Below are 20677 nucleotides of genomic sequence, written 5' to 3' on the forward strand. Positions count from 1 at the left end.
TCCCCATTATGATTTTTTAAAAAATATATATATTACTGGAGTAAATAGCATGTACGTCAAAGGAATTTTGTATTCTGTCTTTTCTTAGTAGATTAGTGATTTTACTCTATGCAGTTACAGTAACAGCTGACAAATGTGTGGGTTTTGTTTAACAGGTCCAAGCACAGGAGAGCCAGTTTTATATTTGAAATGTGGCCTTGGTCAGATTCTTGAAGAAAATCTGAGGATTCCATTGATCAATGAATCAAGAGAGAGGGCTCTGGCCATTGCTGCACAACAGCAGATGTCAACTATTGAATATGAAAGAAGAAAGATCACAGGGACTCTGCAGAGCAGTAGTGTTCGAGCTGCAACTGCATTGTCAGGGCTGTCCAGAGAAGAGGTGAGAAACACAGTTATCTGTTACTGCAATCATTTAGTTGTTCTTGATTTGTAGGATGGAATTTTATGTTTCAGAATTACATTCTGTAATCTGACAGTTACTAATCCCAACTCCCCTCAGACACTGCAATATTTTAATTTTTCATTCAGAAGCTGGTTCCTCACTCCATGCTATTAAGTACTTTAAGGAATTGAGGCTGCAGTTAAAAAAAGCATTAGCATTTGACTTCAGTTATCTTCTGAAAAATACTCATTGATTAAAAAAGCTTTCATAGTCAATGTAATAGATATCTGTAATAGTATACTTCCTTATGCGTATTTTTGTAAGAAATGAACATTCTTAAACAGGATTTTTTCTTTTTTAAATAATAATCTTTGAGAATAAATCAAAGAGCAGACATTTTCTTGTCTTGCAGTCAATACAAAATAATAATAAAAAAGTTCCTTGTAAGCTATAGTTCCCTACTTATACATAATTCCAAACTAGAGGTATTTTTCCAAGATTTCAACATCTAGAAACAAAAAAAATGCCCCCAAGGTAGTCCATTAAACATTCAATTAGTACTTGTGAATAAAGTTTTAATAGCAATCTTGTCAAATAAGCAAGCTTTTTTCTATGTAGAAATGAAATATAACCTTCAATGGATGATAGCCACACTCTGGATTTTAATTTCACTTGTGAACCTGATGTTTGTTACCTGGCAGATTAATGGGAAGCTGTGTTATTCTGGTTAGACTGTTCCCAGTACTAAGAGGAAGAGAATTTTCCCTAGTGCTTTGATGTTGCTAAATATATGCCTTTTTGTTTACAAAATAATTAAAAAAGTAATATAAAACAAATTAAATGAAGAAAAATGACAAGAGTAGGTTTAATCTGTTATATGGTTGTAGTGGGACAAGAATTTTAACCATGTAATCTAGACTCAAATAGCTTTCTTTTGGATTATAGCTAATCCACTACTGTGGTAACATTTTATAGATGTTTCATAATTAAATTCCTTAATATCACAGTCACTTAGCAAATACTTGACAAAAGGCTTGACTGCTCTGAAGCTGTGGATGTAATCAAGGTAGAACATAATAGGAACACATTTTGTACTACTAGGTATGCTGAGATCTAATATGAGTTCTAAAATTACGTGTATTGTAGAAGAGTGGAGAACAATTAGATTAATTATAAAATACATAGTAATGGATACTAACACTGAATAACTTATCATGTGAGAAGTGAAACTAATATGCAGGAAGAAATATTTTGCCCCATGTACAGGAAGTTTTATAACTACTTATGGGACACAAAATGGAGAATCTGTACTATATACTGATGTAGAAAAGAATTCATACATTAAAAGTACCTCAACATGGTAAACCACTATGCAGATTAACATCTAAAAAGGTTTTGTCATAAATTCTTCCTGTCTGTATGACAGTATAGGAATTCTGGTGACATTAATTGAAGAAACTGTTTTTGAAGGGAACTGATGTTCTGCAACTTAATTTGGAGCTGAAGTATGGGGTTAGGTTCATTGTCTGAATTGCCCCCCCCCCCCCCCCCCCAAAAAAAAAAAAAAAATCCTATCCACAGCTCCTGTGGTTTGATTAATTATTTAGACTTGTGAAATCCCTTGGAACATGTGTTGTAGGTTAGAGATAAATCTAGAATCTCTGGAGAACTTTTACTCTATGATTTCTACTTTACCTTTCTACTAAAGGTCTAAATCTCACAGAAAATAAAGGTAGGCTATATTTTTGAAGGCAAACTGGATATGCATATTCATTACCTTGTGCTTTCTACTAGATGGGTTTCTACTCAACCCATCTATACACACGGTTGAAATTCCTAGCTGTTTTTATACTGTGCTTTGACTGCTGCTTTTCCTTGCTGTAAGAAATAAAGATCTATTTTGATTGTCATTAATGATTAGAACTACTAAAAAATATAATTACTTTTTATCTCTTTCCCATAAAAGTTGTTTTGCTGATCGGAACCAATTTATCTTGTTGGGTTTTTGTGCTAAATGTTACTATTGGGCCAGTGTTGGATAATGTGCCATCAAAGTACAGAACTGACAATAGACAAGTCTGAAGAACTTGGAAATGGGCATTCAATGGAAAGGAGCAGGAGCATTAGCTAAATCTTTATTTCTACCTTTTACTTTATAAATTGGATTAAAATCAGCTCATTAAGCAGTTCTGCTAGAAATAGAATTCTAATAGTTTAGTTTAAATCTTGGGCACTGAAGGGCTTGCTAGCAGCAAGGCTAAGTAGTTAACCTGCCATCTCCCTCCCTGTCCCCTAGAAGTAACCTCTACTGCCAACACAATCCAAACCATTTGCTAAGGGATTTTTTTGGTGCTTAAACTTTGGTATAAATAAAAAAAAATAAACAAAATTGAAACCAAATAGCATCAAAATTTAATAAAACAATTAGATAAGATAAGTAATGAGGAGATAAGAAGCAAGGATGCTAAAGCAATAGGAATCCAAAGATGCAGATCTCAATATTTAAAGGAAAATGAGAAGAAATGTTAAGAAATTAACACAATTCAGAACTTTCCTATCTCCTGAGTATTTAATTAATTTAGTTCCTCCTAAAACAGTTTTAGGTGGTAGAAAAGGGAATATAGGATAAAACTCTTTGCCACTGTTAAGGTTGGGACTTGCATTATTGTGAATAATTACAAATTGCCTTTGTTAATCATGAATAGCAAAAAAAGGTGTAGGTGGGAAGTTTAGGTAACAGTTATCAAGGGAAGAAAAAGAGTATCTGGAAAGAAAGGGGAGAGAACATGGAAGAAGAACATGTTTAGATTGATGTTGCTAATGGTGGTAAATAGAGGGAAGTGAATAAAAGAATGAAGGTAATAACAGAATAATGAGAATTCATTCACTTGGGTATGCAAGAGGAAGGATGTTGCAGTCAGTGAACTGAAATTCAAACTAATGTGCCTCGTTTTTCCTTTTTGCTATAATCTAGCTAAAGAGGCACAAATCAGACCCAGTTTCTAGATACAGGCCTCTTTCTTCATAGTCAGAGATGCCAGTAATCTTGTGTAATTAGGCATTATAATAGGAAAGGAAGAGAAATCATGTTCTACAAGAAGGCCAAAACTAAAGCTTGCACTTCTCTTTTGAGGAATTGTGTGTCCAGATGTGTCCTCATAGTTAAGCAGTAAGAAGAGTTTATTTAGGTTCCATTTTGCCTCCTTTGAATGTATGGTTCATCTGAGCATAGACACCAGATCTCTGAATCCCTAGCCATATTCTAGGTGTTAGGACATTGTGCATTTTCTTCTATCCTTGCTGTCCATGTGATTAAGAAACACTTGAGTTTTTATCTTAGTACATCATGGTGGTGGTGATGAGTTTTAGTTTTCATCAATGGAAAGTGAGCAGACACCTTGTGCACTTGAAGCTATTGCTTCTGCTGCTTGGCTGGTGTGACAGAATCTCATCCTACATCTGTCCAGCTCTGATCTTCTAACACTGTGCTCTTCATAGTCCCTGAGGATTCAAGAAGGATTTTGTGATCTTCCATGTGATTATGGAAAAGTTGTAAGCTCAGTATGAGCAGTTTGCTTTTTTAGATACAAGGAGGGGTTTCTGAGAATTGTGGTGTCCTTGAAAAGAGAAGATACTGTAATTAAGAAGTTACATTAGATATGTTTGAATGGGAATGAACTTTTCACGAAAGGATGTGTGGTCAGGTTTCAATTTGTAGAACTTTTAAGTGGGATCATTGTCTTTTATATTACATCAGTTATCTTTTGATATGAGATTAAGGGAGATGGCAAACACGATTGATCACAGGGATTCTGAGAGACTGGGATCATAAAGTTCTTGTATTCATGAGGAATGGGTCTAGAAGTTAATTCATGGAAGGAAGAAATGGGGCTAAATTTGGAAAACAGTAATATGCAAGGAAAGACCAAGGTGCCTCAGCACTCTGTAATAGAATCTGCCATCCTTTATACATAGAAAGTGCAGATGATAAATCCAAGAAAATGTCTTGGAAAATCAATTGGTCTTTGAAAAATATCAAGTTTAAGTCTAATGCTTTATATACCCTCTTTATATACTCCCCAATCCCCCCCCCCCCCCCCCGTCGTTATTTTTAAAAAGAAATTAATCCTGGGAAGTATATGCAAATACTGTTCTTTAACTGCTAATAACACTTCCACATTTGGAATATCATGAACCATTGCACTGTTGAAGTACCTATTGGAATCTGTTTTATTGTAGCACAACAGCCTTAGACCTGCAACTGATAATGAGAATTAAAAAATATTAAATTCCATTTAACTCTCACTTCCCTGAAAAACTGTAAAAAGAAGGAGCGCAGCTGCAACATTTATCTGAACTGTATTGGACGTTTTCTCTTTCATTGGAAATGTTAGTCTTTGAGGCAACAGGATTTAGTCTTGTGTGTGTTTGCAGAATTTTATTTTCCCCTTTCAAAAAGATCTAGGTTTCTCAGTAAAAATATTTTCATCCTTTACTCTTTGACAAGGTACCAGGAAATAGTTGAAGTGCTTATAGACAATGTAATAACAGCTAACCTAACATAGCTTTAAAAATGACATAGCATGAACAAGGATCTTAAAATACAGTACTTCAGTGATTTTTATAATCGTAAGATATCTCTTCAAGATAATTATAATTTAAATGTGTTCAGTGCTCCACCAAAGGTCATCTTACAATCATTTTGTCAATTAAGACTTCCCAAAACTTTTTAATCATGTTGAATTTTTATTTCAGTGTTGAAAAGTAATCTAGTTGCCAAAATCAGGTGTAGGTATAAATTTATATTTGAATATGGAGAAGATCAAAGTCAAATTTGAACTGGTAAATACATGTAATTATTTTGGTTTGGAATGTCCCATTACAAGTGAGAATGAAATATCTTCTCACTGAAAAATCTTATGCCATTTCAGTCTTATTAGAGAGAAATGGAAGTTGCTATTAATAGAACAACAGAATTATTAACACCTATTGATCTTTTTATTTTCTCTGTGTATGTGAGAGTACTCTCAGTGAACTTCCAGTCTTGCATGATAGAAATTAATAACTTTCAACTCGCATAACACTACTTGTACCATCTCTAACTTATATTTGCACCATACAAATGTTACATACATTTATATGGTGCAAGTACAGTAAAAAAAGAACTATGTTAATGTTTAGTTTTGATGAATATTTTTTTAGTCACATGCACCTGTTCAGTTATTCTTCATAGAACAAGAATCTTGAATAGTTATATGTTTCCATGTTTATTGTGTCAAAAAAACTATATTAGCAACTAAAGCTGAACAGATGTATGAATTCCGTATGTACTTCGTGTTTAACACTACTTTGACACTTTGGATGTATAGATTAATGGTCAAAATAAAGCAATGGCAAAGTGTAGGTCTGCTTTCTAAAACTGGCCCAGGAATGTGAGTTTTTGTATTAAAAGAGAGGGAAGAAAAAAAATAAAAACCACCAACCCAAAGAAAAACCCCAGAACAGTTGATTTGAACAGTAATTTAACCATATTACCCTTAATACTAATCCTTAAGAAATATTAACTCTGCTTTTAAATTGTTTTTTTGAATTCCCGTAATGGATCTCCATTCCTTGTCCCATTGCCATATGTACTGCCACACCTGCATTCCTGGCATTATTTTGTGCCAAAAGGCTTTGAGAATAAACCAGTTTTCCTAGCACAACCTGAATATTTCTGTATTTATCTCCTCCCTAGATTTGCTTCAAGATAATTCATAATAGACATTAATTCAAAGATTTGTCTATAAAAAAGATGCGAGTCGTTTCAGAATTTGAATTTGTTCAACTTACAATTAATCTTGAGCATTGCAATTACACTGTGTTATTGGATTACATATGGGAATTTTGAGCAAGTAGTATATTAAATAATTGCATTATTTCTGTAATGCTATCTTACAGGAGTCAAATTTAGTTCATTAAGAGGTTTAGAAGCCTCTTTCGAGCTTGCCTTAATGTACTGTGTTAATCCTTTACTAATGTTTCATGCTGTTGATTAGCAATGCTTTTTAGCAAGAGGAGGAGCTTATTTGGCCCTAAAATTAATTCTAAATACTTTGATTTCTAAAATATACTTTCAACATTAAAGTATCAAAGTTCTCACCTAAGTATATAGTGATCCCTCGCATAATAACAAAATAATTTTACCTTTTAATGCTTTTTATTGTTCAGAAACTTTATAAAGTTAAAGAAGAAACAACTGTCTACATCTGATAAAAAAATGTTTTCTTGTCTTTTATTCCCCTTTTCTTGCCTTCCCTGAATACCTATAAAGGATTGCAGAGTAGTTTCTGGGTAGGAGGTGGTTTTACTGTAAACCTCAAAATATGTTTTCCTTAAAAGAGTATTTCAGATGCATGGTGTCTAAAAAAATTATGTAAGACAGTTTTTATTTAGAATAGCTCAATAATTTATATATAACTTGCCTAATTACCAAATCAGTTTTAGAATTACACCCTTAAGCCTGTATAATTTTACATTTCCTAACATGAAATTATTATGAGATTATTGTTCATATGTATACAATATTTATTCACTTGCAGAGACACGCACTCCTGAAACCTCCTCGTAAATCCCTCCCAGAGTTGAAGTATGTGGATTACAGCGTAGAAGTGAGCATGAAAGAATTCTTTGAGGTTCCTGAGAAGTTCTCTATTCCAGTATTGGCATCAAGCAGAGTTAATTTGAAAGTTCCGTCAGCAAAAGACCTTTCACCTCAGAAAGCAGGTAAGAATAGTATTAAATATGATGAATTTCCACACACTGACTTTGTCATCTTTGGTCAGTCTCTGTTGCCTCTACTTTTTCTGGTATCTTAAATTTTATACTTAAATCTCAATTGCTTTCATTTTTGCTTGGCTTTCATTTTGATTGCTCCTTTGCTAGCTGTTTTGGTTTTAGTTTTTGTTTGTTTGGGGTTTTTTCCTCCAACGCTTTTTTTAAACCTATAAATTGCTCTAGGTTGCATTTCTTAAAACTTAAGCGGCTGAGGGAAGTGGGGTGGTATAGTTTGGAGAAGAGGAGGCTCAAGTGAGACCTTATTGCTCTCTACAACTGCCTGAAGGGAGGTTGTAGCGAGGTGGGTGTTGATCTTTTCTGCCAAGTAACAAGTGATAGGACAAGAAAGGGCCACAAGTTGTGCCGCAGAATTTCAGATTGGATCTTAGAAAAAATTTCTTCACCAAAAGGGTTGACAAGCACTGGAACAGGCTGCCCAAGGGAGGTGGTAGAGTCACCGTCTCTGGAGGTATTTAAAAGACATGTAGATGTGGAGCTTAGGGACATGGTTTAGTGATGGACTTGGTAGTGTTAGGTTTATGGTTGAACTTGATGATCTTAAAGGTCTTTTCCAACCTCAATTATTCTATGATAAAATTGGATCTATATTTACCTGCCAGGGTATCTGTGCATGGTTATATTACAGTTAATTTAATGTCCCTCAGGTATCTGATAACAACACAGATAATTTTTGTTTTTGCTATTTAAAATGTAAGTAGTAGTTCTTTTAGCAAATTTAGTAGAGGTGTGAATTATGGTCAGTCCATCCGTAGTTTTGTTTCATCATGTCATTTTTTGACCAGTAGAGTCCTTCTGCATGTTTCTGCAGTTCACTTTTCCAAGTGTCATTGGAATCAGTCATGTGTTTTCATGGTGTATATTTCTTTTCATGCTTGGTCTACCCCTTGTGTTTTTGTTTCTTTTCTGAAATAAAAATAAGATTTTTTAATTATTATTTTTGACAAGTGTTTTTGTTACAGATTCATTCTACTTAGATTATGACTACAGTAGCTGCACTGTAAAACAGTTTATGGTTTCACTAGGCACGTTTCAGGAAGATGACAACAGTTATTGCAGTTTTAGAAGCAAGACTAGCCTGTTGAGTGAGTACAGGACTACCCGTCAGTAGAAGTTGTAGAATAGATGTAAGATAGGTTGAAGGCAGAAACATTTCCTGAATGACAGGATATTTAAATCCTAATAAAAATCCTTTTGTTGTCAAGTTAATAATAATTGTGTTTGTAATAATCTATGTAAAGATTAACTAAAAAAAAAAATATAATGGCTTTGTTAAGTGGTTGCAGGGGATTCTTTGGATTGCACTGTAGAAGAGGGGAATAGCAGCTGGGAGAGAACAAAATCTCCATACGCAAATCTGTTAAGTACATACTAAGACCTCCATCATGATCTCAGAACAAAGGTTGCTAACTGACCAGATGGCAGTTCACTGTTGCTTAGCAACTTTACAAATTATTTTTAAAGTGGAAATGTGAATGAATGTCTGATAATTTTATAATATTAATTACTAAAATGTAGTAAAGAAACTACATTATAGTAAGGAAGTGGTTATTTTACTCTTAGTTCATGCTGCTGCTTTATCCATCAAAGGAAACTGTAAAAATACCTGAAAGAGGGAAGTAATGGAAAATCATAAACTGAATCATATGGCAGCAAACACAATCTTTCTTATATTTATTTTTTGTTTCTAAGACACTTCAATAGCTGCATGACGGAGTAGAAATGTTGAGATGATGCAGAACGCTAAATAGGGCTTTGGTAGTGAACTCAGAGAGGTAGTGAGCTGAAGAACAGCTAAAAAGGGAAGCGGAAATAACCAGCTGATAACATGAAACAAAGATGTGTTGAATACCAAGACAGTGCTAGCTAAATCAGTGTATTTATTGTGCTAGTGAGGAAATGCAGGAATATTTACAGAGTATTAGAAAATGTCTAATATTGTGACAGAATTCCCCAGGTGGTGTTCCTGTGGATAGAGGCAAAACATTGTTCTCAAATGAAAATATTAACATTATCTGAAGAAGCAGCAGTATTTTAGCTATGGTGGTAGCATTCCTTAGGGTGGGAGTAGCTGCTTCTCTGAAGAAATGACAGTGCTTAGATTTATCAACGAAAACAAGCAAGCTAACTAAAATCAATCCTTGGATCAGAATTTCTTATACTGCAGTAGCAGGAAAAAAGTCCAGCCAATATTTTAAGAACTCTGCCAGCAAGGAATTCAAAGTTAAAAATCAATGCCACTCAATACATTTTCTTGTAAAATAGATCTTGTTAAATAACCTTATTACATTTTTGGCAGCATTACAGATCTAATAGATAAAAATAAACCAATATGTTTATGTTACTTCAGTATGACATCTTGATCAAACCCCAAACCATACGCTTGTATGGAACTAAAATAATACATTGATGAGACTGAAAAACTGTAGCAAATTTTGTTCTGAATTCCTTACTGGACAGTCATCAGAAAGTGAGCCCTCAAGAACCAGTACTTGTTGGACAACTTTAATTACTTTTCATCAATAATTTAGAAGATGAAATAAAGTCTTTGTTGAGTTAGCAATAACCCAGATTTTGTGCAAGAATAGTTAGTTGGAGCTGCTACATGGTTATAAACTGTATTTTAGTACAATCAACCATGTAGTAGTATGTGTTTAACAGAGTCTGCATGCTAAACCAGGTAAGAGGCTGGTTTTGGCAAACATTTGTTAGTGAAAAGGACTGATGGTTACACAAATTATCGCAATGTGAGCTCTTTAATGCTGAAATGGCTAATTATATCTACAGACAAATTAGAAGCATCATAAGAATTGGGGAGATTGACTCAGTACACAGTATTGGCAGAAGAGCTAGTAGAGAAGTGAAAGGTCTGGTGCCTGTAAAAAGTTTATGGAAATTCTGAAAGAATTGGAAAAAGAAAAACCACCAAAAATGTCCAGTACTAGAAAATAAAGCTTAGGACAGGAGCAACCCCATGATCACTTTGAATTCTGTGTGGCTGCCAAGCAGTTCAAGCAGAGACCCCTTAGTGTTGTGTGTTGTCAGTGTTCGAAGTCTGTACTTACTGCATGTGGAAGGAGGTCATCTAGTAAATCTGCCATCAGCAGAATGCCTAAAGACACAGTTTAATCCCCAACCCTGCTCTGTTTCATACTGAGATTGTTAGGAAACCTTTGTTCTCATCTGTGCACTGAACTACACTTTGAGTATCCCTGTCTTCTTAAAGCTCCTCTTGACGATATGCAGAATGTATCCTGTAATTCTTTGCTATGTAAAAATTTTAATATGTAAGAAGATCCCATCACATACCACAGTGATTGTTCGCTGTTGTCTCAGACAGGATCCTTAAGAGCTTTAGTCTCTCTGGATCATCAGAAGTAGCCTGGGAAATAATTCTGTTCCCATATATAGCTCAGGAGAAAGTTGACAGTAACACTTTAATGCTTTATAAACCAAAGGATAGTGGACTTAGCATTTAGAAACTTGTGTTAGGCATAATTAACACTGAATTAAGTTGCCCTTTTTTTAGTGGTGTGTTATTAAATAGTGAAGAGGATAAAATATCAAGTGGAATTGAACTAATAGCTCCAGTTCTTTAGCAACAAAGAAGTAGCATCCAAAACTAGCTCCATGCTTCACCAAACTAACAAGTTGCTTGTTTCCTTGGATAACGCATCCATAGAAATGCTTTGACTGTCTTGCCTCATCTTTCTCTGTATGTGTGTTTCCAGAGTAAAACTAGTACAAGCTACACTTTGTTCAAGGTTTTACTAATGGATTCTATCTCTTTGTTTCCTCATCTTTCTCCCACCCCTTGCATAATCCCTTATTAATAAGGAAGTCATTCCTTTTTCGGTTAATGATAAAAGGAAGATTTGACGTTGAAGTTAATGGCAAAATTATTGTGTGATGAGTGAAACTACAAACAGAAGCAAGGACAGCTGGTAAAAAACAGAAGGGCCATGACTTGTCAGTATTAGACTACAGAGTCATAGATCACAGAACTGTTTGGGCTGGAAGGGACCTTAAAGACCATCTACTTCCAACCCCCTGCCACAGACAGGGACACCTTCCACTAGATCAGGTTCCTCAAAGCCTCATCCAACCTGGCCATGAACACATCCAGGGATGGGGCATCCACAGCTTCTTTGGGTAGCCTGTGCCACTGTTTCTCCACCCAAACAGTGATGAATTTATTCCTAGTATCTAATCTAAATCTACCTTCTTTCAGTTTAAAGCTGTTACCCCTCACCCTATCACTACACTACCTCGTAAAGCATCCCTCCCCATCTTTCCTGTAGCTCCCTTTAAGTACTGCAAGGCCACTACAAGGTCTCGCTGGAGCCCTCTCTTCTCCAGGATGAACAACCCCAAGTATCTCTGCCTGTCTTCACAGGAGAGGTGCTCCAGCCCTCTGATTGCCTTTGTGGCCCTCCTCTGGACCTGCTCAATCAGGTCTCTTTCTTATGCTGACAGCCCACATTACTTCAGGTGGGTGTATTGGGCTTGTGTGGCAAGGTTTTGGTAGCAGGGGAGGCTCCAGAGGTGGCTTCTCTGAGGAGCTTTCCCCTGTGTCCAATGGAGCCAGTGCCAGCCAGCTCCAAGACAGACCCGCTGCCGACCAAGGCCGAGCCCATCGAGTGACAGTGGCAGCACCTCTGGGATAACATATTTAAGAAGAGGAAAAGGTTACTGCACAACAGCAATTGCAAGGGAAGAGAGGAGTGAGAATATGTGAGAGCAACAGCTCTGCAGACACCCAGGTCAGTGAAGGAGAAGCAGGAGGTGCTCCAGGAGCCAGAGCAGAGGTTCCCCTGCAGCCCATGGTGAAGACCATGGTGAGGCAGGCTGTCCCCCTGCAGCCCGTGGAGGTTAGCGGTGGAGCAGATACCCACCTGCAGCCCGTGGAGGATCCCATGCTGGAGCAGGCGGATGCCCAAAGGAGGCTGTGACCCTGTGGGAAGTCCATGCTGGGACAGGCCCCTGGCAAGACCTGTGGCCCTGTGGAGAGAGGACGGACCCCACGCAGGAGCAGGTTTGCTGGCAGGGCTTGTGCCTCCTGGGTGGCCCAGGCTGGAGCAGTCTGTCCTGAAGGACTGCACCCTGCGGAAGGGACCCACACTGCAGCAGTTCATGAAGACCTGTAGCCTGTGGGAAGGACTCACATTAGATAAGTTTGTGGAGAACTGTCTCCCATGGGAAATACCCCACACTTCAGCAGGGGAAGAGTGAGAGGAGTCCTCCCCCTGCGGAGGAAGGAGCAGCAGGGACAGCGTGTGATGGACTGACCGCAGCCCCCATTCCCCATGGCCCTGCGCTGCCCGGGGGGAGGAGGCAGAGAATATGGGAGTAAAGTTGAGCCTGGGAAGAAAGGGGGGGTGGGGGAAGAAGTTTTAAGATTTGGTTTTATTTCTCATTGTCTTACTCTGATTTGATTGATAATAAACTAATTTCCCCAAGTTGAGTCTGTCTTGCCCATGACAGTAGTTAGTGAATGATCTCTCCCTGTTGTTATCTCAGCCCACAAGACTTTTTGATATATTTTTCTCTCCCCTGTCCCATTGAGGAGGGGAGTGATAGAGCTGCTTTGGTGGGCACGTGGCACCCAGTCAGGGTCAACCCACCACAGTGGGGTCTCATGAGAGCTGAGTAGAGGGGTAGAATCATCTCCCCTGACCTGCCAGCCACACTTCTTTTGATGCAGCCTTATAACCTAGGGTAAAAATTTTACTCATTACTATGCAGCTATAATAAGGTATACTTACTCCTATAATTTGTTCTTATCAAACCTGTCTTTTCTTTTCTGCTTCCTTTTCTTTCCCAAGAAAGCTTTGACTTCTAATGAAATCAGAGAAAATTAAAGAGTTGTGATAAGCTTTTCAGCAACATAATCAGCAAGTTTAATTAAGTGACTGTCATACTACAGAGGCCCTTTGTTATGGAGTGGCTTTAGGTACTCGACCTATTTCCCGTCCATGATCCCTTTTAAAAAAAAAAAATATAAGCGTATGGGCTAGGATGAATGTGGAAATAACAAGATATAGTAGTGTTATGATCAGATGTTTGCGTGTATCATGCCTGTTGGTATAGGAACAGGGAATTTGATTTTTAATACTCTATGCTTCTAGGACAGGAGGTTTTATTATTATTTTTATTGATTATATTCTGTCTAACATAACAGGATATAAATCCTGTTTCTACCACTAATTATGAAGAGTGTGTAGACTGTACAATATAAATACTTTCTATTTGATCACTTCATTAATACATAACATAATTTCATATGGAGAGGCCCAGTAAATATCCAGGTTGGCATGACTATTGAATTTTAGTCTAATATATACTGGGAATTAAAGAAAGGGTAAAGAAATACCAGACCTTAGGATGATACTTAACGATAGGTACCATTCTTAGTCCTTAGCAGAAAGGGTCTCAGTTTTGTATTCTGCCCCAAAGTTTACATTTTCAGCAGCAACATGGCACCACCAAAGCTGATAGTTTTTGATTCTGTGATAATTTATCAAAATGATACCCATGAATAACTAAGTCTATAATGTTGATCTAATCTCAGTATTTTTCTTATGTAGACTAAATTTTATTCTACAGTTAGAAATATGTGATGTTATTTTTCATTGTCATACTTCCAAATGAACAGAGTGCAGAAGAACTAGCAATCAAGAATTTTAAATAATTATTTGCCATGCATAATTCTTACTGTGAGATAAAAAAATAATTTTCAATGTTGTTGTTTTGTGTTTCATATTGTGGCATCAGATAGCTATGTAAAAATATTTACCTACATTGTATCACCTATAGATGGGCTTTTTCATGTTAGTAATATTTTCAAACCACTATATAGATTTCCTGATTTTTAAAACATAATTATATGCTATGTTTTAAAATTTACATTGTTTTTTCATGACCTGCGGTTGACTTTAGGTTCTTCTTTCTGACTTTTAAATGTTGTCTCATATACTTGCTCAGCGTTGTGTTTAATCAACACAATAATTTTTAAAATCTTTTATTTATTTATTTATGTCTCCAAAGCAATTTCCTGGGGCTTTAAATCTATTCTTCAATAAAGCTTTATCAGTAGTTCTGTTGTTTCTTACTAGTATTCTGTGGTCCACATGCTGTATAAAATTTCCTGCATCTTAGTGGTTTTTCTTTTTCTGAATTCTTAATCTTTTAAAGCAAAATTACATAGTCACTGTCCAACAACAAAAATTTTGTTCTTTTCATTTTACTGTTTACATTTTGTGGTTTTATTCTAGCTCCGTATCATGTTAACTTTCATAGTTCTGTGATTTAAATGATAGTAAAGTAATGAAAATTTAATTGCATATGCTGGTTTTAATAATCCAGGATGGTGAAGCATAAATGGGATTAAAAAATGTAACTGGTAGCATTCCTTTTTACTCTTCCTTCATACAAAGGTCTTATTTAAAATACGATTCTGTTTCAAAATGTGGCTCTGAAAAATGAATGATATGGGTCTTTATTTTAGTAGCTTTCATTCCAGCTACATCTATTAGTAGGAAGTTGTTTTGGTCTTACAAAAGTGAGAGGGATTTAAGTATTAGACTGGATGCATTTATTACCTGCAATAATGAATTCAGTAGATAATAGTTGTATTTGCTATAGGTTGGTTTGGATTGTGAAAAACTTTTGGAAGGCCTTTCACTTGTGCTCTTGTGTGAATAGCCTTACTGCTGTGGTGAAGAAGCATGTTAATCCTCAGAAAACACATTGGAGTATCCTTTACCTTGTCCTCTGGTTAGAATTGAGATTCAGAAGATTCACTGAAACCTGGAGTTTGCCTAGAGGAAGAACATGTGGATAGAGAGCAAAGGCTTCAAGCTTACTTGACGAATGAAGACTTTAAGTGTCAGGATGCTCATATGTAATTTAGTTTTTCTTCAGTGAATTCTGACAGTGAACATCTGCTTGCATGACTGTCAGTGTCAAGGCTTAGCTTTATCTTTGGGGCAGCCTTGAGACATTGTGTTTGTGAGGCTCAGAAGATACTTCTCTAAAGCTGGTGACAGATCTGGTGTTGGCACTGCCTCTTTCTTGTAGTCACTGGATCTGGGAGGAAGACATTGACTTCCTTTCATTGTATTTATTTTATTAATTTTATTTTATTCATTATGATGTGTATATTTGGATATATCATGCTGTGGTTGGAAGAACATTGTGCTGTCTCAGTGTCACTCCCTGTCTTCCTTCAAAAGGTGAAAACAGAGGAACTTTGAATAGAGAGGTTTTATGGCTCAGACTTGTGACTTGATAAGCATCCATCTGCCTTCATGTATTCTGTGCATTTTTAGGCTAAAACAAAGATTTAATTTAGTTGCCAGTCTACTGACTTTGCAATGCATATCTATATTTATAATCTTGATAATTATTATTTGATACAGTTTTGCCTGAAGAGTTCCTGCCATGCAGTCTTATTTTATAGAACAGTATCTGTATAAAAGAACTTGCTGTTCCTGCAAGGGGCGTGTTTGACAAGTCAGAGCTATAATATTACCCTTGTTTAGTAGAGCTTATTAATTTGTCTGCTGTATATTTGCTGCTCTTGTCTAGCAGCACAACACAGATTATGGTGGGGAAGGAAGGAAATGGCTATGCATTTTGGTGTAAAGCTGTGAAAACCAAAATAAAAATCCATCCTATTTGTCTCTTCAGCAGTTAATGGAAGATCAGCTTTAACTAACTTTTAACTAAGCAGACCAACTTACTTAGAAGTTGAGTTTATTTGAACAATGTGTTTTTAATACTAAATGATGTTGTTTCAAAAATGAAATAATTTATGTTGATAGGGGAGGAAAGGCTTTGTTTTGCAAAGTGATTTCTCTAAAAATGTTTGGAAAATCTGCTTAGTAGAGTACTTACGGAGTGAGATAAAATAAGATAAAATAAGGCTTTCAGCCTTATTTGTCATTGTCTGATTTTCTGACTTCAGCTCCCTCTCCCTCTTTCATTAAGGATTTTTTTGAAAAGTTTTAAAAACAAGGATTCTTGAATGTATAACTGGAAAAATACAGTGTAAGTATTGAAAAGTGCTATTACTATTTTATGAAAAGGAGAATGTTACTGAAACATCATATCCAGTCCTGGGTTCCATACTTCAGAAGGGAGGTGACAAATGAGGAGGGTTCAGGAAAGTGCTATAGTGATTATTCCAAGGTCTTGAAAGTTTGAATAGCTTGATCTTTTGGTGATCTCTGAGGGAAAGAGGTCCTGTTCAGGTTACCTGTAAGTACTTAAAAAGGGAGAATCTTTATGACTCTAAAGTGCTCTATGCAGAAAGCATAGTGTTTTCTACATAACACAGAGATCTGTAATGAAACAATTTATGATACCTGTGAAAAGATGTGAGTGTGAGGTTTATTACATACTGACATTAACTTAAGAGAAACAACAATCTTTCTACCACTTAGTCTTAAAAAATGAAAGTGGAAGCTTTTCTAACAGACACACTTTTGTTTCAACCATCAGACTAGGGCTTAATATAAGAATTATTTGGTGGAATTCTAATATTAAGGTAAATGCCCAATAATATGTCTTTTGGTATTAAAAGTGAAATAAGCATTTGATGTAGTTAAATTATACAAATGGGAAGGAGAATAAAATACTTAAAAGCTAAACTTTCACAAAAATCAATAGCACTGTACATTTCTAGACACCAAGCTGAAATAAATGAGGACTAAAAAATCAAAGCTAAAGTAAAAATAAGTTGAATTGTTAGAGAAAAGAGAAAAAAAAAAGACTCTGAAAGTTGGAAGATGGTTATCAGATATATATTATTACATCAGTAATGATAAATCTGTTCAGTTCTTTACAATAATGGTAAGATTTTAATTTTCAAATGGATATGCACCTAAGCTACTATGTCCTGATACACACTTACTGTACTTTATAAGTATGTACATTGTTGAACTTTTCTAAGGGAAGCATGAACCTAGAATGCTTTTGGTCATGCCATATAGTTTAGTTTCTTTCCTAGTTTATGAAGATAGACATAGACAACCTAGGCAGGATAATAAAACTAAAATCATATTTTTTGAATGCTAGATTGTACTATTTCAGCATTAAAATTCTCCAGGAATAAGTAAAAGTCCACAACGTACTTTCAAAGAAAAAATGTTTCACCTTACTATCCAATTTAGATTCAGTATCAAAAGCTAATATCAGATTTCTGTTACGTCTTACTACAGGATTTGACAATGCTGGCTGCCTGCTGTTATACTTGAGAAGAATATCCAAAAAGAGCTCTCTTTTTATTTTATTTTTTTCCCTTTCCTCTCCAGGGAACAGATGAAAAAGCTTCCTCTACAGAAATATCAAGAATTGTTAGAGATTTTTTACTTTCTGGATAATTGTTTCTCCAGTTAATTTATTCAGATTAGTGTGGCATCTTCATGGCTTCTGTTAAAACAACTGCTGGCTGGCTTTTTTTTTTTTTTTTTTTTTAAATGAAAACATCATCCCTTAGAGAATTCTAGATTGCAAAAAGAAAGGAATGTGTATTATCATGTACTACAAAAATCTCTAGCTAGGTATTTTTATATTTTTTTTTGCATTAAGCCTTCAGTACTAATTTTGCATTAACTTACTATTTTGACGTATGTGGTATAAAACTTGGTCTTTAACCCTCTCCATGTGATACTTCCTTATACATTCAGTGCACAATCTTTGTCTGGTTCTGAGCTCTCTTCTCTGCTTGCATGAAATTTTGCTTAATCTTCCTCTTCCCCTCTGTTGCTTATTTTTTAGAGATCTTGTCTCAGCCACTTCCTACTTCAAGTCATGAAGAATCACTTCTAAAATTTTTTATATCTGTGAATTTTGGGCATATGTTTTAGAGAGATCTTAGCTTTGTCTTTGTTGTGATATTAGATAAAAAGACTTTGAATTATTACTCTACTATATTTTTCTCAGTGTAATACTTTATAATTTGTCTAATCCTTTCCAGTAGGAACTATGCATTGGATAGTTTAAGAAAGCACCTTAGCTTTACTATGCTTCTTAAGTTATATTAAGCAAACTTTTTACTTGACACCATTCCAGCAGCCCATTGGCATAGTGACTGTGCAGCCTTCTTGATTCTAAAGCACTTATGAGTATCCTTTAAAAATACTAAGGGGCAAAGTTTAATAAACAACCAAGCCCCAAGAAACTCTGTTCTACTTTATTGTAGTGCCACGCAGATCTTCACTGGCTTCTGAATGTAGTACATTAAAGAGGCTGCTGACTATTCATGACAAGACATTGAAAAAAGTCTCCACCACTTGCATTTTTAAATCTATTAAGGAAAACCCACTTCCATTCATTTCTTTTTTTTCCACACAGTAGATCTTCCTTTTCTGAATCAAGTATATTTAACTATTTGCTTAGATGTGTAATGATTTAAGTGGAAAAAAAGAAGAAATAAAGTTAGCGGCTTTTTTGGAAACTCTTCTACAAATCTGTTATATTCAGATAAACTGAAAGTAAATCAGCAAATAAACATCCACAGTGAAAGCGAAAATTTCAAAACATATCAGCACTCATTAAGGGATTGGTGGTTGCTTTTTTAAGACTACTGAGTAGAGTGTTGTTCTAATTCAGATGAGCTCATATGAAGACCTGATACATAAACAGAAGTCAGAAGAGTCTGGGCTTTTCAGTGTGTTGCTTATTTAACCTTCTAGGAGTCCATATTTGCAAAATCAGTCTTCAGGTTAATTTAGCCAGTTATTTGTGACACATGCGTGGTGTCAGAGGCTGAGAGAAGTTCACTGTGAAATTTAGATTTGAGCTTCTAAGTAGATAGAACCATCATTGCTGATTAAAAGCTAACACAATGTGCAAGTAGTTGACTAAGTGCTGAAGGTTCATAGTTTCCTGCCTTCAGAAATTGTGCCAACAGATTGTGATATGGAAGAACAGCATTTTTATTCTTGCCCTTTCCCTCCTCCCACAATTTGTAATAGGGTTAGACAGCGATTGCTTTACAGACTGGCATTATTACTAACCTCTAGAATATATTTTTTCTTGCATTTTAATGTTAAAAGTACTGTCATTATTTTTCTTTAGAAAATAGTTTGTTGGCTAATGCAATTAGAGGATTAACTTTAAATTCAGGTCAGGCAGATCTCAAATGATGCATTGTAAGATTTTTAAGACGACATGAACTTTGTCAATTCTAGATGGTGATCAGATCATCTTTTGCAATAAGTAAATGGCACAAGGTGCTAGGCAGTTGCCATAGAACATGACCAACACTTCTGCATTGTAATTTAGCTTTCAAAGACTCTGAGTTCATATTACACACCAAAAATTTTGCTTTTGCAAATACCCCTATTCTGACAACTGTCTCACGACTAAACCCCATCCAGATATTCAGATTGAGGATCTAGTAAATGTTTCCCATAGGCATTTGTCTAACAGAAATCTATAAAATAAAACTGTTTGCCTATTTCACATGAAATATCTCCCCATCAACAATAATAAGCTGTCTAGGGAAGGAAACTAACAAAAGCCTGTATTGTTCTGGCTGACTTCTCACTGCTGGAGAAATGCTTACGGTCTTGTTTACTTCCATGAGTCCAGGTTCTGCTTCCTGTTACATAGAAATAACCTAATTTCTGCCCCTTGCTTACTGTTACTACTTCTGTCTCAGAAATTATTAGGCCAGTTGCGACCCCATGGATTATTTTCATTAAATCTTTGAATTAATTCCTAGGCTAATCTTTACTGAGTATCTTAAGAGACTGAGAAAAAAACCCAACATGCTAAGCTGAGAAACTTTTAAGCCCAGTTTACCTTATGATATTTAAAATTACCATGAAAAAACATTTTGCAGAAACCCCCCAGCCTTCAGCTATAATTCACGGGCAAGTGATTTCTGTAATCACTTTGATTTGGAGATCCTGCATCACTTCAGAAACCATGTCTGATTGCATAAAATACTTATCATGTTAAATATCAGCAATTTACGTGCTTTCCTTGTCATTGATTGGAATTGATCATACAATTTCAATTATTCAACTGACCTATTATTCAATATATTTTTTAATGCATAAGAAACAGATATTTTAACAAAAGTAATGTCAAAATAAATATTATAAATATGGAATGGGATGGGTAGGAAGACTCTTTTTGTTCTTCTTTTTAATTTTTTCTATAAGAGATATTTCTGTCTGAAAGTGTGCATTTCAATGAAAGATAATCTTAATTATTAATTATGCAATTTTCATATAGTGTAAGAAATTGAAACTCAAGCGGAAATATGTTGGAGCTTCCAGTACACTGTATTATCTTTCTTCAAATACATGTTGTAAACAGCTACTTTACCTTGAAATGCAAGTATTTAAACTTAAAATTTATGTAAATATTTTCTTTCAACATCCTAAAGTAATTTTTGTAGACAGAGAAAATTAGGGACTGTACTATTGAACCGAAGAATGG

The 20677-nt window shown here is 35.5% G+C and overlaps 1 protein-coding gene across 1 annotated transcript in view; it reads left to right on the forward strand.

Annotated features, from left to right (window-relative positions):
* The window catches only part of CFAP47 (cilia and flagella associated protein 47), a 345115-nt gene that overhangs the window by 142861 nt on the left and 181577 nt on the right, over nt 1-20677 (forward strand). Inside the window, exons 44-45 of the mRNA XM_027816959.2 lie at nt 156-382; nt 6967-7150. Of these exons, the coding sequence (XP_027672760.2) occupies nt 156-382; nt 6967-7150 (411 nt within the window). The remainder of the gene's footprint in view (nt 1-155; nt 383-6966; nt 7151-20677) is intronic.

This window comes from Falco cherrug, chromosome 2 (genome assembly GCF_023634085.1).
Source record: "Falco cherrug isolate bFalChe1 chromosome 2, bFalChe1.pri, whole genome shotgun sequence".
NCBI lineage: Eukaryota > Metazoa > Chordata > Aves > Falconiformes > Falconidae > Falco > Falco cherrug.